This window comes from Acanthochromis polyacanthus, chromosome 1 (assembly GCF_021347895.1).
Source record: "Acanthochromis polyacanthus isolate Apoly-LR-REF ecotype Palm Island chromosome 1, KAUST_Apoly_ChrSc, whole genome shotgun sequence".
Lineage (NCBI taxonomy): Eukaryota > Metazoa > Chordata > Actinopteri > Pomacentridae > Acanthochromis > Acanthochromis polyacanthus.
This window is the reverse complement of record NC_067113.1, coordinates 39507652-39527970: the sequence shown is the minus strand read 5'-3', so window position 1 is coordinate 39527970 and position 20319 is coordinate 39507652. Positions and strand designations below refer to the sequence as shown.

At 39.3% G+C, this 20319-nt stretch overlaps 1 protein-coding gene across 6 annotated transcripts in view; it reads right to left on the bottom strand.

The window, feature by feature from the left end:
• grip1 (glutamate receptor interacting protein 1) overlaps positions 1 to 20319 on the bottom strand; it is a 76410-nt gene that overhangs the window by 24181 nt on the left and 31910 nt on the right. For 5 of the 6 annotated variants that reach the window (XM_022200931.2, XM_022200928.2, XM_022200930.2 and 2 more), the window contains exons 2-5: positions 5282 to 5362; positions 1998 to 2133; positions 397 to 542; positions 53 to 136 (exon numbers count right to left, since the gene is read on the bottom strand). In XM_022200931.2, the coding sequence (XP_022056623.2) occupies positions 53 to 136; positions 397 to 542; positions 1998 to 2133; positions 5282 to 5362 (447 nt within the window). Of the gene's footprint in view, positions 1 to 52; positions 137 to 396; positions 543 to 1997; positions 2134 to 5281; positions 5363 to 15686; positions 16050 to 20319 lie in introns of those variants that run through there. The other variant, XM_051959601.1, reaches the window with a different exon arrangement.

Sequence of the window (20319 nt, the reverse complement as noted above, 5' to 3'; positions counted from 1 at the left end):
AAAAATATCTTTATTTATACCCGACAGATGGACAACCGGAGCGACTCCTTACCTCTGATGACGAAGCCGAAGCTGTTTCCTTCTTTGTGAAGCGTCACCTCGATGTTCTTGAACATCACACCTGAACCCTGAACGGCTGAAAAGACAACAACAACAACAGTGTATATAGGAATCTTGTAACTTTCCACATATAAATACAGACAATCTATATATACACACGTCAACATTCATCTCCATTTTGTTGTTCAAATGTTGCACAAGGCTGTGCAGAATCAGTTAAAATGGAGATCCAGCAGGTTAAAAAATATCTTGAAACCTCAACTTTCGCTGTGATGTATCAGCAAACTAATAATCTGGCTTCGTAATACTGTCCTGGTTTTTACTCTTGGGACTTACAGACGGGTGGCAGCTCGTACTCGACCTCCAGGACGACTCGCTCGCCGACGTTCTTCAGCAGACTGATGATCTCATCGTGTCTGAACTTGGCCAGGTTGATGCCGTTGACGGAGCGGATATAGTCGCCCACGTTCAGCTGGTCGCTCCTGAGCACACAGTCAAAAACCTCCTTCAACATCTTAAAGCCGCGTCTCTGTTTAATTTCATTATAAACCTCATGCTTACCCACCAGGTCCTGCAGGGATGTTAATGATTCATCGATTAATTATTGTTGGAAATTTAACTGATTAAATATATATTAAACCAGGGGTGTCAAACATGCGGCCCGTGGGCCAAAAGTGGTCCTCCAGAGGGTCCAATCCGGTCCTCAAAGTGGAAAAATTACAGAGAAGACATTAACTGCAGATTGTAAATTAGTAAAACTATAAATTTAAAATTATTTCTAGACCATGACAAGTTGTTTTGATCATTAAGTAAAATACTAGATTGTTCTTTTGTCTTTGAGTTTGTCATTTTTGTAATGTTTTGTCTTGTTTTTGTTATTTTTTTTGGACTTTTGTCGTTTGTCTCATGTTTTTCTCATTTTGTTTCTCGTTATTGTCATTTTGTTTCCTTTTTGTCTCACTTGCGTTTTTTGTCATATTTTTGTCATTTTGTGTTTTGCTTTATTTGTTGTTTTGTTTCTGGTTTTTGTTGTTTTGTGTTTTTTTTGTTTCACTTGTGTTCTCGGTCTATTTTTTTGTCATTTTATTTCTCAGTGTTGTCTATTTTTTGTCGCCTTGTAACTTTTTTGTCTAATTTTTTGTCTCTTTTTGTTTTGTTTTGTGTCGTTTGTCTCATGTTTTGTCATTTTGTTTCTCGTTTTTGTTTTTTCTGTGTCATTTTTGTAGTATCTTGTCTTGTTTTTATCTGACTTTTGTTGTTTTGATCATAAAGTAAAATACTACATGGTTCAGTTCCAGATGACTAAATGTTGTGTTCCTTTGTAGACACTCTGTGATCTGGAAATTGTAATGTGGAAATGATAAACTGAGGCTGAATGTTGCTTGAAATTTAACTCTTTTTCTTAAGAAATGTCAGATTGTTCATGATCTTTTGTAAAAGGTAGTTTCTTAAATGTGAACATTTTTAGAACATTTTTTTGCACTAACACAATGGAAAAAATTTCAGCCGTGGTTATTTATAGGTTATTATGCTGTGATTTTACTGCTCACTGGAGATCAGATTAGGCTGAATGTGGAACCTGAACTAAGATGAGTTTGACACCCCTGTGTTAAGCAACAAAACAGAACCTCACGGATTTTTACTAAACACTCCAACATTCAGCACTACTTTGGTAGTAATTCACCTTTTTGGCACCATTTGCTTCTAGACGTTTTTAGTTTTTTTTCCAGACTTTTCATTTTCCAGTGTCAGATAGGCTGGTTGTTAAGCCATTCTACTCTCTAAATATCAAACTTTTTCAATCACCACTGGTTTACAACAAAAAAGAAGCACATTTGCAGATTCAAAGGGCTTCATTTTTGCCATTTAAAACCATAAATAAACTTTAAATCTAAATGAAACACATCTAGTAGGACTCGGTTCAGAGAAAGTGTTACCTGGCAGCGATGCCTCCCTGTCGCAAGTTTGAAACCCGAGGCTTCCCATCCTTGTCGATTCCACCCGACACCGTCAGTCCGAGCGTGGTCCCCTCCTTCTTCATCAGCTCCACCACCGAACAGCCCCGAAATTCATCTACGACCAGATTAGAAATCACTTTTACTGCCTCCTTCCGACTCCATTTACTCTCCGTTTCCGTCCCCGCAGCCCGATTTCATCGTTTCTAATCTCCTTTTCCGAGTGCAGAGAAATAAAATAATAATCTGGACAAAGAGAAGTGAAGTCATCTTCTATTCTGTCGTCCATTTATATTTCATCAAACGCCTGAAATATTTAAGAGAGGGAGAGATGGATGGAGGGAGAGGGAGATATTTCAGTTCCGACCTGCTACTATGTGAAGTGACCGGTCCTCAGGTGATAAAACAGAACGCAGCGTTTCATCAAAGTGTCGTATTTTAATATTAATCCAGCAGAGCTTCAGCCTCTTCATTCAATGGGATTAAGACGTGTGATCTTCGGCTCTGACCGTCATTGTCTTCCTCCTCCGAAGAGGCTTTAGAAACAGCAGCAGTGTCCTTTTCAACTTTTCTAGCACACCAGCACCGACTCACAGCGGGAAACAGAAAAACCTCCAAATCTTCGATTCTGATAAAACGTTTCATGAACTAGTTTCCTGCAGCGATGAGGGACAAACTTCTGAAAGCAAACTGCCAGTTAAAGAAGCTCAAGTACAACAAAGTTTCCCTCCAAAGATCAGAGTTTTGTTTAAGCCGTGCTGTTTTTCACCGTTCGCAGTTCAGTTATTATCAATCTGAAACCTTCTCGGGTTCTGAACTGGCTGTTCAGAAGCTCGACCGGCTCCTCTGATAATTTTAAAAGCTCTACTTATTTCTTGACATGGCTGAGAAGCTCTATCAATTACTCTATCAGCTGATTTCAAACCTCCACCAGTTCCTCTGACTAGTTCTGGAGCTCGTGGCTCCACTGGATTTGATGCTGCACCAGTTTCTCCACCTGGTTTTAAAGCTCTTCTCGTTTCTGTAACTGGTTGAAAAGCTCCACAAGTTTCTACACATTAATCTGACCTTCTTCTAGCTCCTTTAACTGGTTCATACCTTTACCAGTTGCTCTAACCAGCTTTAAATTTCATACTAATCTATTTTTTTCCATACTAGTCTGTCTTTTTTTCATACTATTCTGTCTATTTTATCTTGATTGTTGTGTTCTTTTTGCACTGTTATTGGGAATGAGAGACACAAGCATTTCACTGCCAGGAATTGCTTCATGTAATTTTTAGTATGTGACAATAAAAACTCTTGAATCTTGAATCTAAATCCAGAGTGGTCTCTAAATGGTTCAAGAGTCTCACCATCTCATCTACCTGGTTCAGAAGCTCTGTAAGGTCCTCATATTGGTTCAGAGGCTGAATCTCTCCTGCTAAGATGTTCAGAAGCTCTATTAGTTTCTCATCGTGGTTCAGAAGCTCAACAAATACCGACATCCAGTTCAAAAGCTCTTCCAGTTCCTCAAAGTGGTTCAGAAGATCTACCCATTACTTAAATTTGTTCAAGAGAAATAAGTAGATCACGGCCAGAAACATAAACTGGTTTAGAAGCTCTGCCAGTTTCTATAATCATTTCAAAGCTCCAATTGTTGCTGTAACAAGCTTGGAACCCACACATTTTTCTCTAAATGCTTCTAGCGTTCCATCACCTCATCTAACAAGTTCAGAAGCTCTATTAGTTCCTCATAGTGTTTGGAAGCTCAACCGGTACTTCGGACCAGCTCAGAGGCTCTACTTATTCTTATAATTACACCAAAGCTCTACCAGTTGCTCTGAACCCACTCCATCTTCTCTCAATGGTTCTAGAGCTCCACCAAGTTATCTAAAAGGTTCAGATGCTCTACCAGTTTCTCATTATGGTTTAGAAGCTCAACCGTCCCTCTTACTGGTCCAGAAGCTCTACCAGTTTCTTTTGGTGTTGCTGAAGCTTTATCCATTCCTCCTATCAATATGGAAGCTCTAATTATCACTCTAACTGCTCCAGAAGTTCAGACAGCTCTTCTAACTAATTTGGAAGCTCTAGTAGCTCATAACAATTCAGAAACTCAAGCAGATTCTAAAGCTGTGGGAGTTGCTACAATGGGTTTTAGAGGCTCTATCGGTTCCTCTTAGTTGTTCAGACGTTCAGATAATTACCCCAAACAGTTTCACCAGTTCTGTCGGTTTCTTTTAGTGGTTCAGAAGCTCTAGATACTCTCCTTAACAGTTCAGAAGCTCTACCTGTTCCTCATAGTGGTTCGGAAGCTCTAACGGGTCCAGTAGGATGCTGTACCTGTTGCTGCAATTGGTTCTACAGTAGTGCCTCCAAAAACTGGACATGAAGTTTCACCAGATCCTTTAACCTCTCACAACTTCTGTCTGTTCTTTCAACTGCTCCTGAAGCTCAGGCAATCTCTTGAAGCAGTTCTGACCCTAAATCAATTCTCTTAACTGGTTTACACCTTTCAAATTAGTTATGCACCTTGGTTAATGAATGTCTTGTTTGATTTAGCTGGTTGCCATTTACTCTAACCAGTTTCAAAGTTCTACCAAACCCTCTAACTAGTTCAGAAGAACTACCAGTACCTTTGTCTGGTTCCAAACCTCAACCAGTTGTTCCAGACAACCTTGAAAACCCCACTAGTTCCTTTAACTGGTTTGGGCACCCACTTCTCTTAAGTGGTTCAGATGCTCTATCCGAACTCCTTGAACTCTTTTGGAAGCTCTGAAACTGGCGCAGTCGTTCTACCAGCATCTCCAACTGGTTCTTCATTCTACCAGCTCCTCCAACTGGCTCAGAAGCTTGTGATTACAAACCGAAAAATATCTCCATACATAATTGTTTTGGTTATTAGTTGGTTTAACTGGTTTGGAATCTCAACCAGCTGCCCCCAGTTAGCTCTAGAACTCTATCAACTGAACACACAGTGAGTTCAAAGGTTCTGCATCATTGTTTCAGCTCCCTTTCATCTTTTAAACCTGCCATCATTTGCATATCATTGATGTAACTTCCACTTATCCTCACAGCATTTCTGATTGCACCATTCAGACCGTAATCACAAGTAGGCCACCAGCTCCAGGTGGGAGGAAATAAACTGCGATGGCATGCATCTTCCTGCAGGTCACAGGATGGAAAACATCAGCTGTATGTGTTCTATTTTCAGCTGGTATCTTCAGAGTTCATTATCTCTGCTGGTGGAACTTCAAAGAAACAGACTAACATGATGATTAAAGTGTTACCTGGTATACTCTGCCTCCTGATGGCCAGCGCTCCATCTGGAGGTCGCGACCCGGCAGAGTGTTTTGTGTACGGCCCCTCATCTGCAACACAAACAAACAAAAACAAATTACTGGGCAGAGTGACAAAAGTACTGGTTTAGATTCTTTGCCAGTTTCCAAGCTCGACTGGTTCATCTAACAGGTTCTAACATCTCACTAAACCAACACACAATGTCTACATGTTTCTCTACCAGTTCTTCCAATTGGTCCACAGGCATCACCAGATCCTCCAATGGTACCATTTACTGTTTTAGAGGCTTTACTAGCTTCTCCCAGTTCCTGTAACTGGTTCTGAAGCTCTACTGGTTATCATAACTGGTTCCAAATGGAAGTTCTGATGCTCTAGCTTTGGAGTGAACCACAACCAGTTTCTTCAACTTGTTGTGAAGCACCAATACTTCTTCCAACAGGTTCCACACTGTTACCAGTCCCTCAAACTGGAAAAGAAGCTGCTTCCAATGTTCTAACAGTTCCACAAAGAGGCTCCAAAGTTCCATTGAATTATCTGAATGGATCATCTGCCATTTCATCTAACTGGTTCTGTGGTTACTGGAGTCCTCTTCCATCACTTCCTTTAACTGGTTCACTTCTGAAGCTCTAAAATGAAACCATCTCCCATGATGCATCAGTACTCACCATCATCATTAGAAAGTGCAGAACTTCCACCACAAAAATACATGGCCAGACTAAAGCTAAAAAGCTAGCATTGGCGTTAGCATCCTCGACTTCAGGTCATGCTACCCATTAGCAGCTAACGGAGCTTTGAAAACGAGTTGCCTCATTTCTCCCAACCACCTAAGTGTGTTCTTAAAGCAGCTGCTGAGAGGTCTGACGAGTCAGTCGTCCTCATGAATAAAGAAACCACAGCTAGAGAGGTGACCTCATCGGCGCAACGACCAATCCCCGTGGAGAATGAGCTGGTCTCTCTACGTCTGGACCAATCCCTGCAGTCCACTGGGAAACCCCTCGGTGACGTCATCACACAGATGAGACATATTTTAGGGGGGTGACAGAGCAGAGGCGGGGCTAAAGCATGATGTCGTATAGATTAATCTGTTATAAGTGTTTTAATTAGATGACTGAACTGAAACTGAAATTTACAACCTGTACATGTGCAACTTTCACACAGGAACCTAATATTTAATGTCATAGTGTCTGTTTTTTACTTCCTGTCATATTTTTATACACTGTTGGCTCATTTTCCACAGCAATATAAAGTCCTGCACCTCTACGGAAACGTCACAACCATGATTAAGGAGAAAGAACTCAGAAATGTCTTGACGAACAGTTCAAGGATTGGTAGAAAGTTGGAAAGCATATCAGTCTTTCTATTTTTATAGGTTCCGACTCTTAAAAACGTGAAATTTTGGTGTTTTCTTAAAGATAAAGTTGAACCCCAAGAAAGGCAAGTATTTGAAATTATTCACATTTAACACTTCGAACCCCAAAACTTGGAGTGCCAAATGTGGATTGTTTCAAATATTAATATAATTTAACATAAAAAGAAAAACATAGAATTGAACTCTACAAGGCTTCAGACTGCTCTCAAAGCAAGGTTTCCAATCTTTTATTCCTACTCACGTCAAATTGTCAAGTAGGGCTGCAACTAACGATTATTTTAATAATCGATTAATCGGCCGATTATTTTTTTCGATTAATCGATGAATTGGATTAAAAAAACATTTTTAATTTCCGCCTCTTTATTCAGAAATAGAAGATTTGGAATCACAGAACAAATAAGATCATTGTAGTGAAGCCTTTGTCTTCAACCATCAGAGGCCTCATGTCAATGAGGTTCATGTTGAGGATGCTCTCAGTCAGACAGCTGCTTGCTGTGGTGGACCAACACGGTCTCACGGGGATTCGTGAAACTGTCACGTCAGTTTTTGTTTCGGTTTCGTGCGCACCAACACGATGTCGTCATGTTTTTCGTGCCGCTCACCACGAGCGAAACCCGCTGTGGTAATCACATCTGAAAGTGGTTTATACCGGCGGATTCATGACGATCTAAGCTGTCCATCGGCGTTTGCGGCCGCCACTGCGGCCGCCGCTTCGGCCGCCGCACATTCTTTAAATTCCTATGCAAATTCGGCGGATTCATGATGATCTAAGCTGTCCATCGGCGTTTGCGGCCGCCGCCACCGCCGCCATTGCGGCCGCCGGACATCCGGCCACAACAGCGGCCGGATCACATCTGACAGTGGTTTATACCGGCGGATTCATGACGATTTAAGCTGTCCATCGGCGTTTGCGGCCGCTGCTGTGGCCGGATGTCTGGCGGCCGCAATGGCGGCGGCGGCCGCAAACGCCGATGGACAGCTTAAATCGTCATGAATCCGCCGAATTTGCATAGGAATTTAAAGAATGTCTGGCGGCCGAAGCGGCGGCCGCAGCGGCGGCCGCAAACGCCAATGGACAGCTTAGATCGTCATGAATCCGCCGGTATAAACCACTTTCAGATGTGATTACCACAGCGGGTTTCGCTCGTGGTGAGCGGCACGAAAAACATGACGACATCGTGTTGGTGCGCACGAAACCGAAACAAAAACTGACGTGACAGTTTCACGAATCCCCGTGAGACCGGGCTGGGTGGACATGATGTCTTTCTCATCATAAAGCCTATCAATGTAATTCATCCTGCCTCACTCCAACACAGACCAGTGTCTTCACTCAGATGTCAGAAAATTAAAACTTGAGGCTTAATCTTCAAATTATTACAACTATAGTGTGCAAGTTACGTTTATTTGTAATGCATATTCAAACCCTGCTTAAGCTGATGAAAGTGAAATAAAACCTCTCTCTCACAGTCACACATGCCCCATCTCTGTCATTAATCAGTTTAATAAGCTAACCCTAGCATCAGACAAGCTACCAGAGAGACTGATGTTACGTTTCCTCACTTTAAAACGGAACAAATGTAGGATAATGCAGTGACTGAAGGTGCGTGTCCACTAGATGAGACACATCGCATGTGGCATGCTGGCCCGGTTGCGGTGCGTTTCCAGCTGCGATCTGGTGTGTTTACCTGCAGCTCATTTGCATAAAGTAGACTCGACTTCTATTGTCCTCAAACATGTAAACTAGCCGTCCGTGAACTAAAACCAGGACAGATTCAGCTACTGCACAGATTATTTCTCGCCTCAAATGTTTTAGAAATACTTTCCCCTGAAGTGTTTTCGAAATATTAGAGAAAGTTTGCGGCCGAGCCGCTGTGTTTATCAGACTCATCTACCGGACGGTCAAGCTGAAAGCGCGGTCATGTGACAACGTAGTGGCCCGCTCGTGACCATCCGTCGTCAGTGTGATTTTCAGATGCGTGCATTCGCATGTAGTGGACATGCAGCATGTCTTTGTTTTGTAACGCGTGAAATGCTCCCACATTTTTAAGGACTTCGGTGAAACAGTTTTCTTCGTGCTGGTCATGTTTCATTTGCTGAATTTACTCTTCCTTTGAAAATACCTCCTCTGCTCTGCCTTCACCTCGCTCTGTTCAACTCGCTCTGCAGGTGAAGTAGACGGCTCCGCGATGCATGAATCGCACGACACAACGAATTGATAATGCAATTCGTTGCCAACGCTTCTAATAATCGATTATTATCGATTTTATCGATTCGTTGTTGCAGCCCTATTGTCAAGTATTTCTTTACAAGTTTGTCTGATCCAGACACAGCACGCCTAGAAAGTCAAACTAAGATATTCTTGATATGTATGGATCTATTTCTTTATAAAGTCGTCTGATCCAGGTACAGTGAGTCTAGAAAGTCAAACTAAGCATGTATTTCGAAGCAGGCCCACATTACACCTGTTTTAAGATCGCTGCATTGGCTCCCCGTGTTTTTTAGGATCAATTTTAAGGTCCTTTTAATGGTTTTTAAGTGTCTTAATGATCTTGGGCCTTCTTATCTTTCAGAACTGCTTTTACCCTACGAACCTTCGCGGACCCGGCGCTCCTCTGGCAAGCGTCTCCTCCAAATTCCCGATGTCAATTTAAAGACTCAGGGGGAGATATGTTTTAGGTTTTATGGCCCTAAACTCTGGAACGACTTGCCGCAGGAGCTCAGGGATGCAGAGAATGTTCATATTTTTAAGAGCAGGCTCAAGACCCACCTTTTTAATCAAGCTTTTAACTGATATTTATTTTCAGTTTAGTTTTAACTTGGTAATCGATTATTGGTAAACAATTATTTGTCACTTATTGGTGTATGTATTTATTTTATTATTATTATTATTTATTTTATTATCTTATACTGGGTTCTATGTTTCTATGTTTTATCTGCTCTTATTATTTTTATCTTATTCCAGTGTTTCCTCTGAGGGAGCTCTCTGCATCAGGAGCGTGGCTCGCCTGTGGCTGTCAGGGTGCTGTGCTGTGGGTTCTTGATGGAGGTTGGGGGTCACTCCCACTCCTCCTCTCGGTGTCCTGTGTTGGAGCCCTGGTTGCCATGGGCGACCTGCTGCTCTCGGTGCAGACGGCCCCTTGGGTGCGTCTCCTCTTCTGGTTCATCTCTGCCCAGCCTTATATTATATTTTAATATTCATTGCATTAGTGTATGGTTGATGGCGAGAGGGGGAGTGGGTCTGGTTATTGTGTTATAGTGTGACTGTGTTTTTTTTGGTTTGTTTGTTTGTTTTTGTTATATCTTTGGGTTTGGGGAAGACGGGTTAGCGGGTGGAGTGGGTGGAGTGGGATTGTTTTTAATCTGTGAAGCACTTTGTGTTGCAACTCTGTTTGTATGAAAAGTGCTATATAAATAAAGTTTGATTGATTGATTGATTGATTGATAAGAGGTTCATGGTATGTATAAATCTACGTTCTCGCAAAACAGTCTATGTGAAGAATATTACAGGCATTTCATGTACTCCAGCTATTATTTTACAAAAAAAAAAACAGGTAATGAACATAATATTTACCAAAGTTCTTTTAGCTGAGGTTCAACAAGTTCCTCTAACAGGTTCACCTGAATGGATCGCCTGCTATTTCACTACCTGCTTATATAACTGGCTCTGGAGTGAATTTAGTTTCTTTACAAACTTTCATCAGTTCCTGTAAGTGGGGCCAAACCACAGCCAGTTCCTTGAAGTGATTTTGAAGCTCAACCAGTTTCACCAACTGGTTCCAAAGTTTGACCAGTTCCCATAAGTGTGCCAGAAAATTCTTAGACTGAGGTTGCAATGTTTGTTGCTGTATATTCAAAGTCAAACACGTGGTCGAATTTGACTCATTTGCGTTTAAAAATGAGCGATTCTGTTACTTAGTAGGTTCACAGTTCGCTTTCAGAATTTCGCTGATGCTCACTAGCAAAGGTTTCCACAAAACCGGCCAATCAGAAGGCAGCATGCTTTTACGGAGTGGTGTTCCTTAAAGAGACAGGAGCTTATATCACCTGTTTTCAGGGAGACACTCTACTGAGAGGACACATAAGGATTTTATTCAAGCATGAGTCACGCAAATCTACTCTGGTGGCATTCCTGAGTGAGAACACGGAGCTGCAAATGAGCTTAATAGGTCCCCTTTAATCAAATTCAAATCCAATATCAGGTTATTGAATCCCGACCTTCCTCCTGAAAGAGAAAATTTGATGCTGAAGACTCAATTTGAGAGATATTTATTTGTTCTGACAGCTAAAGTGTCATATGAAACGCTGGAATAGATTTTTTGCACTGAGCCAGAAATGTGGATTTGCCCATTTTCATTATCATATTGATAAAATCCAAACATTCTGTCTTTTTTCTGCTTGTGGTTCATGTTGTTTCTCTTAAGTGTAGCATTTTTGCCCATTTCAGTCCTCCGTTTGGTTCGACTTTATTCCGTTCTAATTTATTCTAATCTGCTCCGGATCTGTTCTGTTTGGCTGAGCTCGGCAGCACAATGAGACTCTGAAAACAGACTCACAGCTGTGTTTGCACCACTTCAGAGGACATTTCATCGACTTGCACTCATTTCTCGGGGATTTGTCCCAATTACAGCGGCTACTTTCCAAACCCCAACTCCAAACTTAACCTAAAAACGAATCTTCACAATCAGATTTCACCAAACTGAGGCTTGTTCAGCGTCCCCACAAAGACGAGGCGTCTCTGTTACGTGACTGTATGAACCCATTTAGGTCCCCAGAATATAAGCAAAGCGAGCTCACACACACGCAGACCATAGCTAACTGGAGATGAAAGCTGAGCCTCCTCCTCCTCCTCCAGATGTAGGACAGCAGCATTTCTGCCTTTCTGCCTCCATCTACAATACAATCTGTATATAAACACACGTACTGTACAATACTACACACTTCACATACCCCTGGAAAGTTACATAATGCACACATATGTAATTTTAGAGCGTGTTATTGAGCTATGATTGTTTAAACGAGGTCACACGCCATCCACCAACTACCTGTAAACATCCATTTCAGTCCAGGCGGCGTCACCTTCAGGGACGAAAAGTAACACCAGAAATGTAAAAATGGTAAAATGAAAAAGTGTACATGTAAAAACGGCAGTGAAAAAAGCCACCTATTGGCAATAAAAGTGATAACAGCAATAAAAATGTAAATATAAAAAATACAATGAAGACAAATGCCACCTAGAGGCAATAAAAGTAATAGCAATAGAAAAATGTGAACATAAAATCATAACAATAATGATAAATGCCACCTACAGGCGAGAAAAGTAACAGCAGCCTCCAAAATTTACAAAGAATAATGCCACCTACAGGTGATAAAGGTCATAGCAGCAGTAAAAATGTGCACGTAACAAAAGGGTAAAAAAAGAACATGTAAAAATGAAATGTACAGTATTAAAAATACCATCTAAAGGCAAGAAAGGTAACAGCAGCAGTAGTAGAAACTTAACGTAAAAATGACAGTAATTGATAATTAATAAGCAACAGTTTAATTATGAAAGTAGTAAAAAAAATGAAAGTCAACTACAGGTAAGAAAAGAAGTAATAACATCTGCTAATTTATATTTAATGTTGAAATTTTAAAGTTTTTTTTTAAATTGTTGTTGATTGTAAAATCTTGCCTTTTTGTATATTTGAGCTCTACGTTTTGCCAATATTTAAATTATATTTATACATCTCTTGAGCAGAAACTATTACTAAATCAACAGAAAATTCACCTGCAACTAATTTTAGAATTAATTAAAAGCAAACACGCCCCAAAATGAACCGTTTTCACCTTTTCAGATGGAAAAAATGCCTGGTTTGCTTAGTCTTTTCTGACGGTGGGGATGTTTTTCACTATTTATTTACATTTTATAGCCCAAACAATAAATCAGTTATTAGAATTCATGCGGATACAATAAATAATATGTATGTACATTTGTATGATGGTTAAATATTTAGAAGAACTATCTTCATGTGGAGTCGAGCTCATGGGTTTTTAAAAGAGAACACACTTCCACTTACATTTACAAAACCTCACTGAGTTAACGTCTGATTTCTTTTTCACAGCCGAAAAGCCAAAAAGCTTTTTTTTACTTGTATATTTAATATCTGCTGAGAGTTAGTGTGACACAGCGATGTTCCATTTTTAATTCCCGTATTTATAGAGCTCCTCGAGACACGTTCAAAGATACATGAAAACACTCAAAGAAACAGCCATATAAAAGAAAAATGGCAACACTTTGGACACGTTCGAGCAGCAGCCACTTCCTTTGTTTTCACAGCGATCTGACTTTAAACGATCTGGGTGAAGAAGAATGACGTCTGGCCAGGAACTTCACATATTGCACAACAAACTCATTAGAGTTGTTCTCCTTCTTGATTCGAGGAGTCGTGCCGGAGGATTTCAGTGCTTGCGGCTTAATTGGCTTCAGTGGAGGCCCAACATATTCGAGTGTTCCCTGTTATTTTCATAATTAAGAAGACTCGAGAAGGTGGGCGGACGACACACTAAAATTGGGTTCTCTCTAGATTTTAGTCAAACACAGCTCAAAATGTGCTAATTTTAAAGCAAAAAATAGACATTGGTGCTGAATGATGGTCTTTGAAAACCCATTTCTTCAAACATTTTCATTTAAATTCAGCTGTTTATTGCAAATATATGAGTGTAAGAGTTTAATTCACATATCAGACTTGAGTACCTCTTCATTTAAACCATGTAACAAGTGTTTGTTTGAATTCTTTTTAAATTAAATGCTATTTAAGATTAAAACTCTAATCTATCTCATACTTTCAGCCATCGCTGTTACTCTATTTAACTGCTATCCATTACTTTTGGAATTTTAACTGTTTGTAAACATTTGTCAATAACTTTTGAATAAGCAACTTAACCATCTATTCACTTTTAGCTAAAATATTATTTTAAGCATTTCTTCCAGCACTTTTAGCCACTATTCTTCATTTGATTGCTGGGCATTACTTGTAGCTAACAATGTCCACTGTTTTTAACCATTTGTTCGTTGTTTTTCAGTCTACTATTACCATTTTTACCATTACTCTAACCGTTTATCCAATCCTGTTAGCGACTGTTGCTACTTTTCTCTATTTAACTGCAAACCATTACAATTTCCACGGTTTTTAACCATTTGTACACTATTTTTCTGGTTAACTTGATCTTTTTACCATCACCTTTAGCCATGGATCGAGTACTTTTACTGATCTCATTCAGTATTAGCAACAAGCTAACACTTTTCATCTTGCACATCACTACTTGGTACAAATGGTATTCTCACCTTGTTTCTTCGTGATATAGAAATAAGATTATGTTACAGCATTCACAGCTCGATCTTCTTCCACATAAGTCAAACAAACGGAGATGAAATCAAAGCGAAAGCAAACACCTGAAGCTTCAAACTGTAGCTACTTTTTACTAACTGAGAACCATTACAATTCTGTGTATGCTATCCTTTTATTACCATTACTTTAACCATTTATTCAGTACTATTAGCCACTTCTGCTACATTTCTCCATTCAACTGCTTTGCATTACTAGCAGACAATCATTTCCACTGTTTTTAACCATTTGTCCACCATTTTTCTGGTTAATTTGATCTTTTTACCATTACTTAGTATCGCCTGTAGGCATTTTTCCAATACTTTTACTGATCTCCTTCAATATTAGCAACCTGCTGACACCTTTCAGCTCACATGTCACTACTTGGTACAACTGGTTATCACAACTCATTTCTTTGTGATATAGAAAAAAGATTACATTACAGCGTTCACAGTTAGGTCTTCTTCCACCAAAGTCAAACATACGGAGATGAAATCAAGTCAAAAACAAGCACCTGAAGCTTCAAACTTCAGCTACTTTTCACTGTCTAACCGCGAACAATGACAATCTACACAGTTTTTAACCATTTATCCACCATTCGTCTGGTTAATTTTATCTTTTTACCATTACTTACAATCGCCTGTAGGTATTTATCCAATACTTTTACTGATCTCCTTCTATATTAGCAACCTGCTAACACTTTTTTCTGGGACTTTCAATTGGTAATCTCAACTCATTTCTCCATGATATAGAAAAAAGATTACGTTACAGCGCTTACAGTTAAATCTTCTTCCACCAAAGTCAAACTAAATGAGATGAAATCAAACTGAAAACAAACGCCTGAAACTTCAAACTGCACCAGACTTTCGGGGTTTTTACCGTTACTTTAACATCCACTGTAATTATTTATCTAATCCTGTTAGCCACTGTTGCTATTTTTCACTATTTAACTGCTGTTCATTACTTCTAACCAACAATTTCTACCATTTTTAACCATTTGTCCACCATTTTTCTGGTTAATTTGATCTTTTTACCCTTACTTTAGTATCCCCTATAGCCATTTATCCAAAACTTTTTTCTGATCTCCTTCATTATTAGCAACCTGCTGACACTTTCCAGCTCGCACGTCACTACTTCTTACTTGGTACAACTGGTTGTTGTAACTCGTTTCTTTGTGATATAGAAATAAGATTAAATTACAGCGCTCACAGTTAGATCTTCGTCCACCAAAGTCAAACAAACGGAGATGAAATCAAATCGAGAACAAACACCTGAAGCTTCAAACTGCACCAGACTTTCGGGGAGGATTTTCAGAAATCACACCCGACCACACTGAGTCCGTCTGCACTGCTTCCTCTTCCATTCTCTCCCGTTAACACACACCATGAATATTGCATTCATGAAGATAAGAAGCGATGCTCTCTGCCTCTCGCTCCGAAGGTCTCTCGCCTCGAAGCGACCTGCAGCGATCGACGGAACGGATCGTTTACCAGCGGCGGCTTCGCTCGTAAACAGCCAGCTCGCCGTCTTTTCAATGTCAGCAGTTTGCGGCGGATGTGGGCTCGACCACACATGCATGTTCTGTTGCACATACTAAAACCCATCACATGCACACTCTCTCTCTCTCATTCTCTCTGCCAGTGCAGCTCTATGTCGCTCTACCTTTGTTCACCCTGCGCAGGATCTGGCAGCGACATTTAAACGACACGGCGATCATGGTGAAGCCGAGCCGAGCGTCGCCTCCCCCCCCGGCGCCATGCAGCTGCAACCACCGGAGGAAAAAAAAAACTACACCTCCCCGCTCCTCCTCCCCTTCCTCCTCCTCCTCCTCTTCTTCCTCGTCACCTCTGCTGGCGACCGAATGACGGACGACCTCCTCAGACAGAATCCGGCGGCGATGCTCGGCAGCCGACCGACGGGGGAGGGAGGGAGGAGGAGGAGGAGGAAGAGGAGGAAGAGGAGGAGGAGGCAGCGCTGCAGATGTGAAGCTCCTCCATTAAAACCAGGCAGAGCAGGGGGAGGAGGGGGGAGGCAGAGTCTGCGCAGATGGGAGGATGAAGATGATGATGACGGGAGGAGGAGGGATGATGATGATGATGGAGGGAGGAGGAGGAGGAGTGTTTGTGCAGCTGGATGGATGGATGGATGTATGGATGGATGGATGGAGAATGCAAACAGGAAGATAAACGGATGAATAAAAGGAGGTTATAAGAGGAGGGAAAAGTCAGCAAGGGGGAGAGAAAAAGAAGAGGAGGAAAAGATCAACGGAAAAGGAAAGAAAAGAAAAATGAAGGAAAACTTAGAAAGAATAAATAAAAGAAAATCAATGGAATAAAAGTGGATTAAGGAAGCAAGGATGAAAGAAGGAAAGGACAGAGGCACAAAAAAGGATGGAAAATAATAAAGAGAACGCTTGAGGAATGATTAAAGAAGTAAAGAAGGAAGGAGGGGAAATTCAGAAATACATGAGGAAGTAAAATAAATAAATAAAAGGATGATAAAGGGAAGAAAAGAAGGAAAGAGGACAGAAGAAAGAATAAAAACACAAGGATACAAAGAAAGGAATAAATGACATAGAGGAAGGAAAGAAAAGACGGAAGGAAAATTCAGAAATTCAGGAACAGAGGAATAAACACCAGAGAAAGGAAATAAAAAGATGGTAAAGGGAAGGAAATCACAGTTACATATTAGTGCTAAAAACACAATTCAGATTGTTGTTTTATGAATATTTATTACGATATATAATATTTATTTATGTATACGGTGCAGGACCACTATTTTAGAGCAGGTAAAGCGCTGTAGCTGAGGCTGATAATCTGGTGTTTATTTGTGGAGTTAGTGCAGAATAGCTGAGCTTCTGGTTTATTTCCCTTCATCAGGAGACAAAAACGTGTAGAGCAGCTGTGATTGGCTGACGGCGGAGAGAGGCGTGGCCTGCAGCAGGTAGTGAAGTGGTCATACATGTAGGTCAGTGTTCCAGCAGCAGATTACAGCGGATTAGTGTATTAAAGGTTTTAAATTCATATTACAGTAACTGCAGTGAAATGCAGGTCAGCCGCCCCTCCCCCAGTCCCCATTCACCGTCAATAGAGCCTCAGCGGTGGTTTTACTGAGGTTCTGTTTGTGCATTATTATGGTCTGTTCTGATCTGGGCGGCCCCCTGCTGGACACTACACTGTTCAGCTGCACTATGAGCCTATGACGCCCCCTGCTGGTCAAATCACAGCGGCACAACAGGAACCTGCAGCTCACAGTGTTGCACAGATTATATTATATTATGACATGTTGTTACATATATATATATGTGTGTGTGTGTGTGTATATATGTATATGTATGTATACACTCACACACACACATTATATTATGCTATATTAAATTATAATGTATTGTATTATGTTCTATTATGTTATGCTATATAATATTAAAATCTAAAATAGCGTGCTAAAATATAAAATAAGAAACAGTTAAAACCCTAAACAGCGAAAGAAACAGTACCGACCAGCACCACACAGAACTAACAAAATCAGAACCATTCAGAATCATACAGAACCAGAACCAGTAAAGACACACAGAAACCAGTAACTCGGCGACAACCAGAGAACTTTGCAGTAAAGTAAAAGTTTCAAGATTCACACAATTATACATAGTATAGTATGCAGTGAAATGCATTGTGCACCTGTTCCAGACCGAAACAATCAGAACCAGACTAAAGAAGACCAGAAATCAGAACCTGTAACTAAACAGATGAATATGAGAAACAGAACTTAAAGGAATCAAAACTGGAAAAATCAGCGAGAACCAGAAAAGCTGGTAGTAAATTAACAAGCAGGACAAACCAGAACCAGAATCAACTAAAGCAAAAACAAAACAGAGAAATCAGAACTAGATATGAGAACTTAAAGGAATCAATACATGAAAAAAGCACAACAACTCGAACCAGAGAAACTTGAAGAAAAGTCAGAACCACAAAAGTGAAGCAACATACAAGAACCGACTAGAAACAACAGAGAAATCAGAACCAGTTACTAGAACCTTAGACATCAGAACCGGCCCAAAGAACAAAAGAAATCAGAACCAGTAATTAAATAGATAAATATCAGAAAGAGCTTCAAGAACTTAAAGGAATCAGAACCGGAAAAGATCAGCTCGAACCAGAGAAATTGTAGAAACCACAAAAATGGAGAGCAGGATGAACTAGAACCAGAACCAGAACCAGAACCAAAGAAACCCAACCCCCCAGAGAAATCAGAACCAGATTTAAGAACCTGAAGGAGTCAAAACTTGAAAAAAAAAACAGCTAGTACTGGTAGTGATTGGTAGAAAAGGAAGAATCACAAAAATCAAGAGGCACACCAGAACCGACTACAATCGTCAGAGAAACCAGAACCGGTTAATAGAACCAGATAAACTAGAACCAGCTCCCTGTGTTCTGTGTTTGGGTTTAGTTCTGTTTGTTGACGCTCTTTCTGTGTGAATCTAAAGTTCTGCTTCTTCCTGATCAGAACTTGTCTGATGTGAATAACGAACGTCCTCACGCCGTCACATCAACAACAACACCACCCCTCACACGTTCACACGCTTCGCACGGCTGCAGCCGTTGCCATGGAAACGGGCCGATGAATAATTGATGGCGGCGAGGCGACCGAACAAAGAGCGACGCTGAGAGATGAAAGGAGAGTTCAGGTCGTCGTCACAGCTGCCGGCGCTCCACAGAGACTCGGCGTAACGTGGAGAGAAACACGTGGCTTTGAGTCACCTCTTCTTCTACTTATGTAACGCACGCAAACACACGCTAACAACACACACAGCAGCAGCAGCACACGCTAACAACACACACAGCAGCAGCAGCACACGCTAACAACACACACAGCAGCAGCAGCACACGCTAACAACACACACAGCAGCAGCAGCACACGCTAACAACACACACAGCAGCAGCAGCACACGCTAACAACACACACAGCAGCAGCACACGCTAACAACACGGAGTCCAAACCTTTAATTAGAGACAGAAGAAACAATCAGTACAAATACAGCTCTGATCGACTATAGTGCTTTTTTTTTTTTCAACATCTATTTAGGTTCTAATTGAGTTTTATGTCACATTTTTGGTATTTAAATGGAATGTTTTGTATTTTTTATCTGTTTTTAGCAAATTTTATATTTAGTTTCTATTTCATTTTTTGTCATTTTAATCTAGTTTTTCTGTATCTATATTATTTTTTGATATTTTGCCTGTTTATTCTCTACTTTTATGTGCAGTTTATTAGTTTTAATATCTATTTTTTAATTGTTGAATATTTCACATAGTCTTTTTAAGTTGATTTTATTTCTATCTTTATTTTAACTTCACTTAAAATAACAAAATTTTTATTATTTTGTCATTCTAATACATTTTATAATATTTATATCTAGTTTTGTATTTTTTTCACATTTTGTCATTTTAATCTATTTTTTCAAGCTTTTAATATCTAATTTTATTTTGCAATATTTTGTCTGTTTAATCTATTCTATCCAGGTTTACATTTCGTTTTTTTTTTATATTATTTTCTTTTCATGTTTTATCTTTAATTGGATTTTTGATAGTCTTTTCTGATTTTGTTTTTTTCATTTTTGTTGTTTTTATTATTTTTTTATTATTTAATGTAATATTTTATCTTTCCAATTGATTTTAAATCTACTTTTTGGTATATTCTTTTATTTTCATGATTTGTCTTTTTAAAATCTTTTTGATTTCTTTTTATATTAAGTTTATATAATTTAAAACTTTTAACTTATACTAAGTTAAATTGTTTTATTTTTCATATTGTCATTTTAAATAGATTTTATTTAGTTTTGTTTCTATTTTTGTTGTTATTTTTAATCTAATGTTTGGTATTTTTAATCGATTTTATCAAGTTTATATCTAGTTTTTCTTCTATTATTATATTTTTCATGTTTTGTCTTTTAATTAATATAAATTTTTATAGTACAATTTTTTCTGACTTAAAGGATTAAATCTTGTTTTCATATTTTGTTTGAATAAACATTTCTGTTTAATCAATCTTATCGAGGTTTATATTATAAATAATATATATTATTTCATTTTCAGGGTTTGTCTTTTTTATCTATTTATTAGCTTTTATATCTAACTTTCAATTGTTTTATTTTATATTGTTATATTTATCAAGTTTATATGTAGCTTTTATTAGATTACTTTATTTCCATATATTTATTTTCTGTATCTAGTTTTTAATTATTTTATTTTTCATTTAGCCTATTAAAATGAATCTGTTTTTTAAATAAATTTTCTAT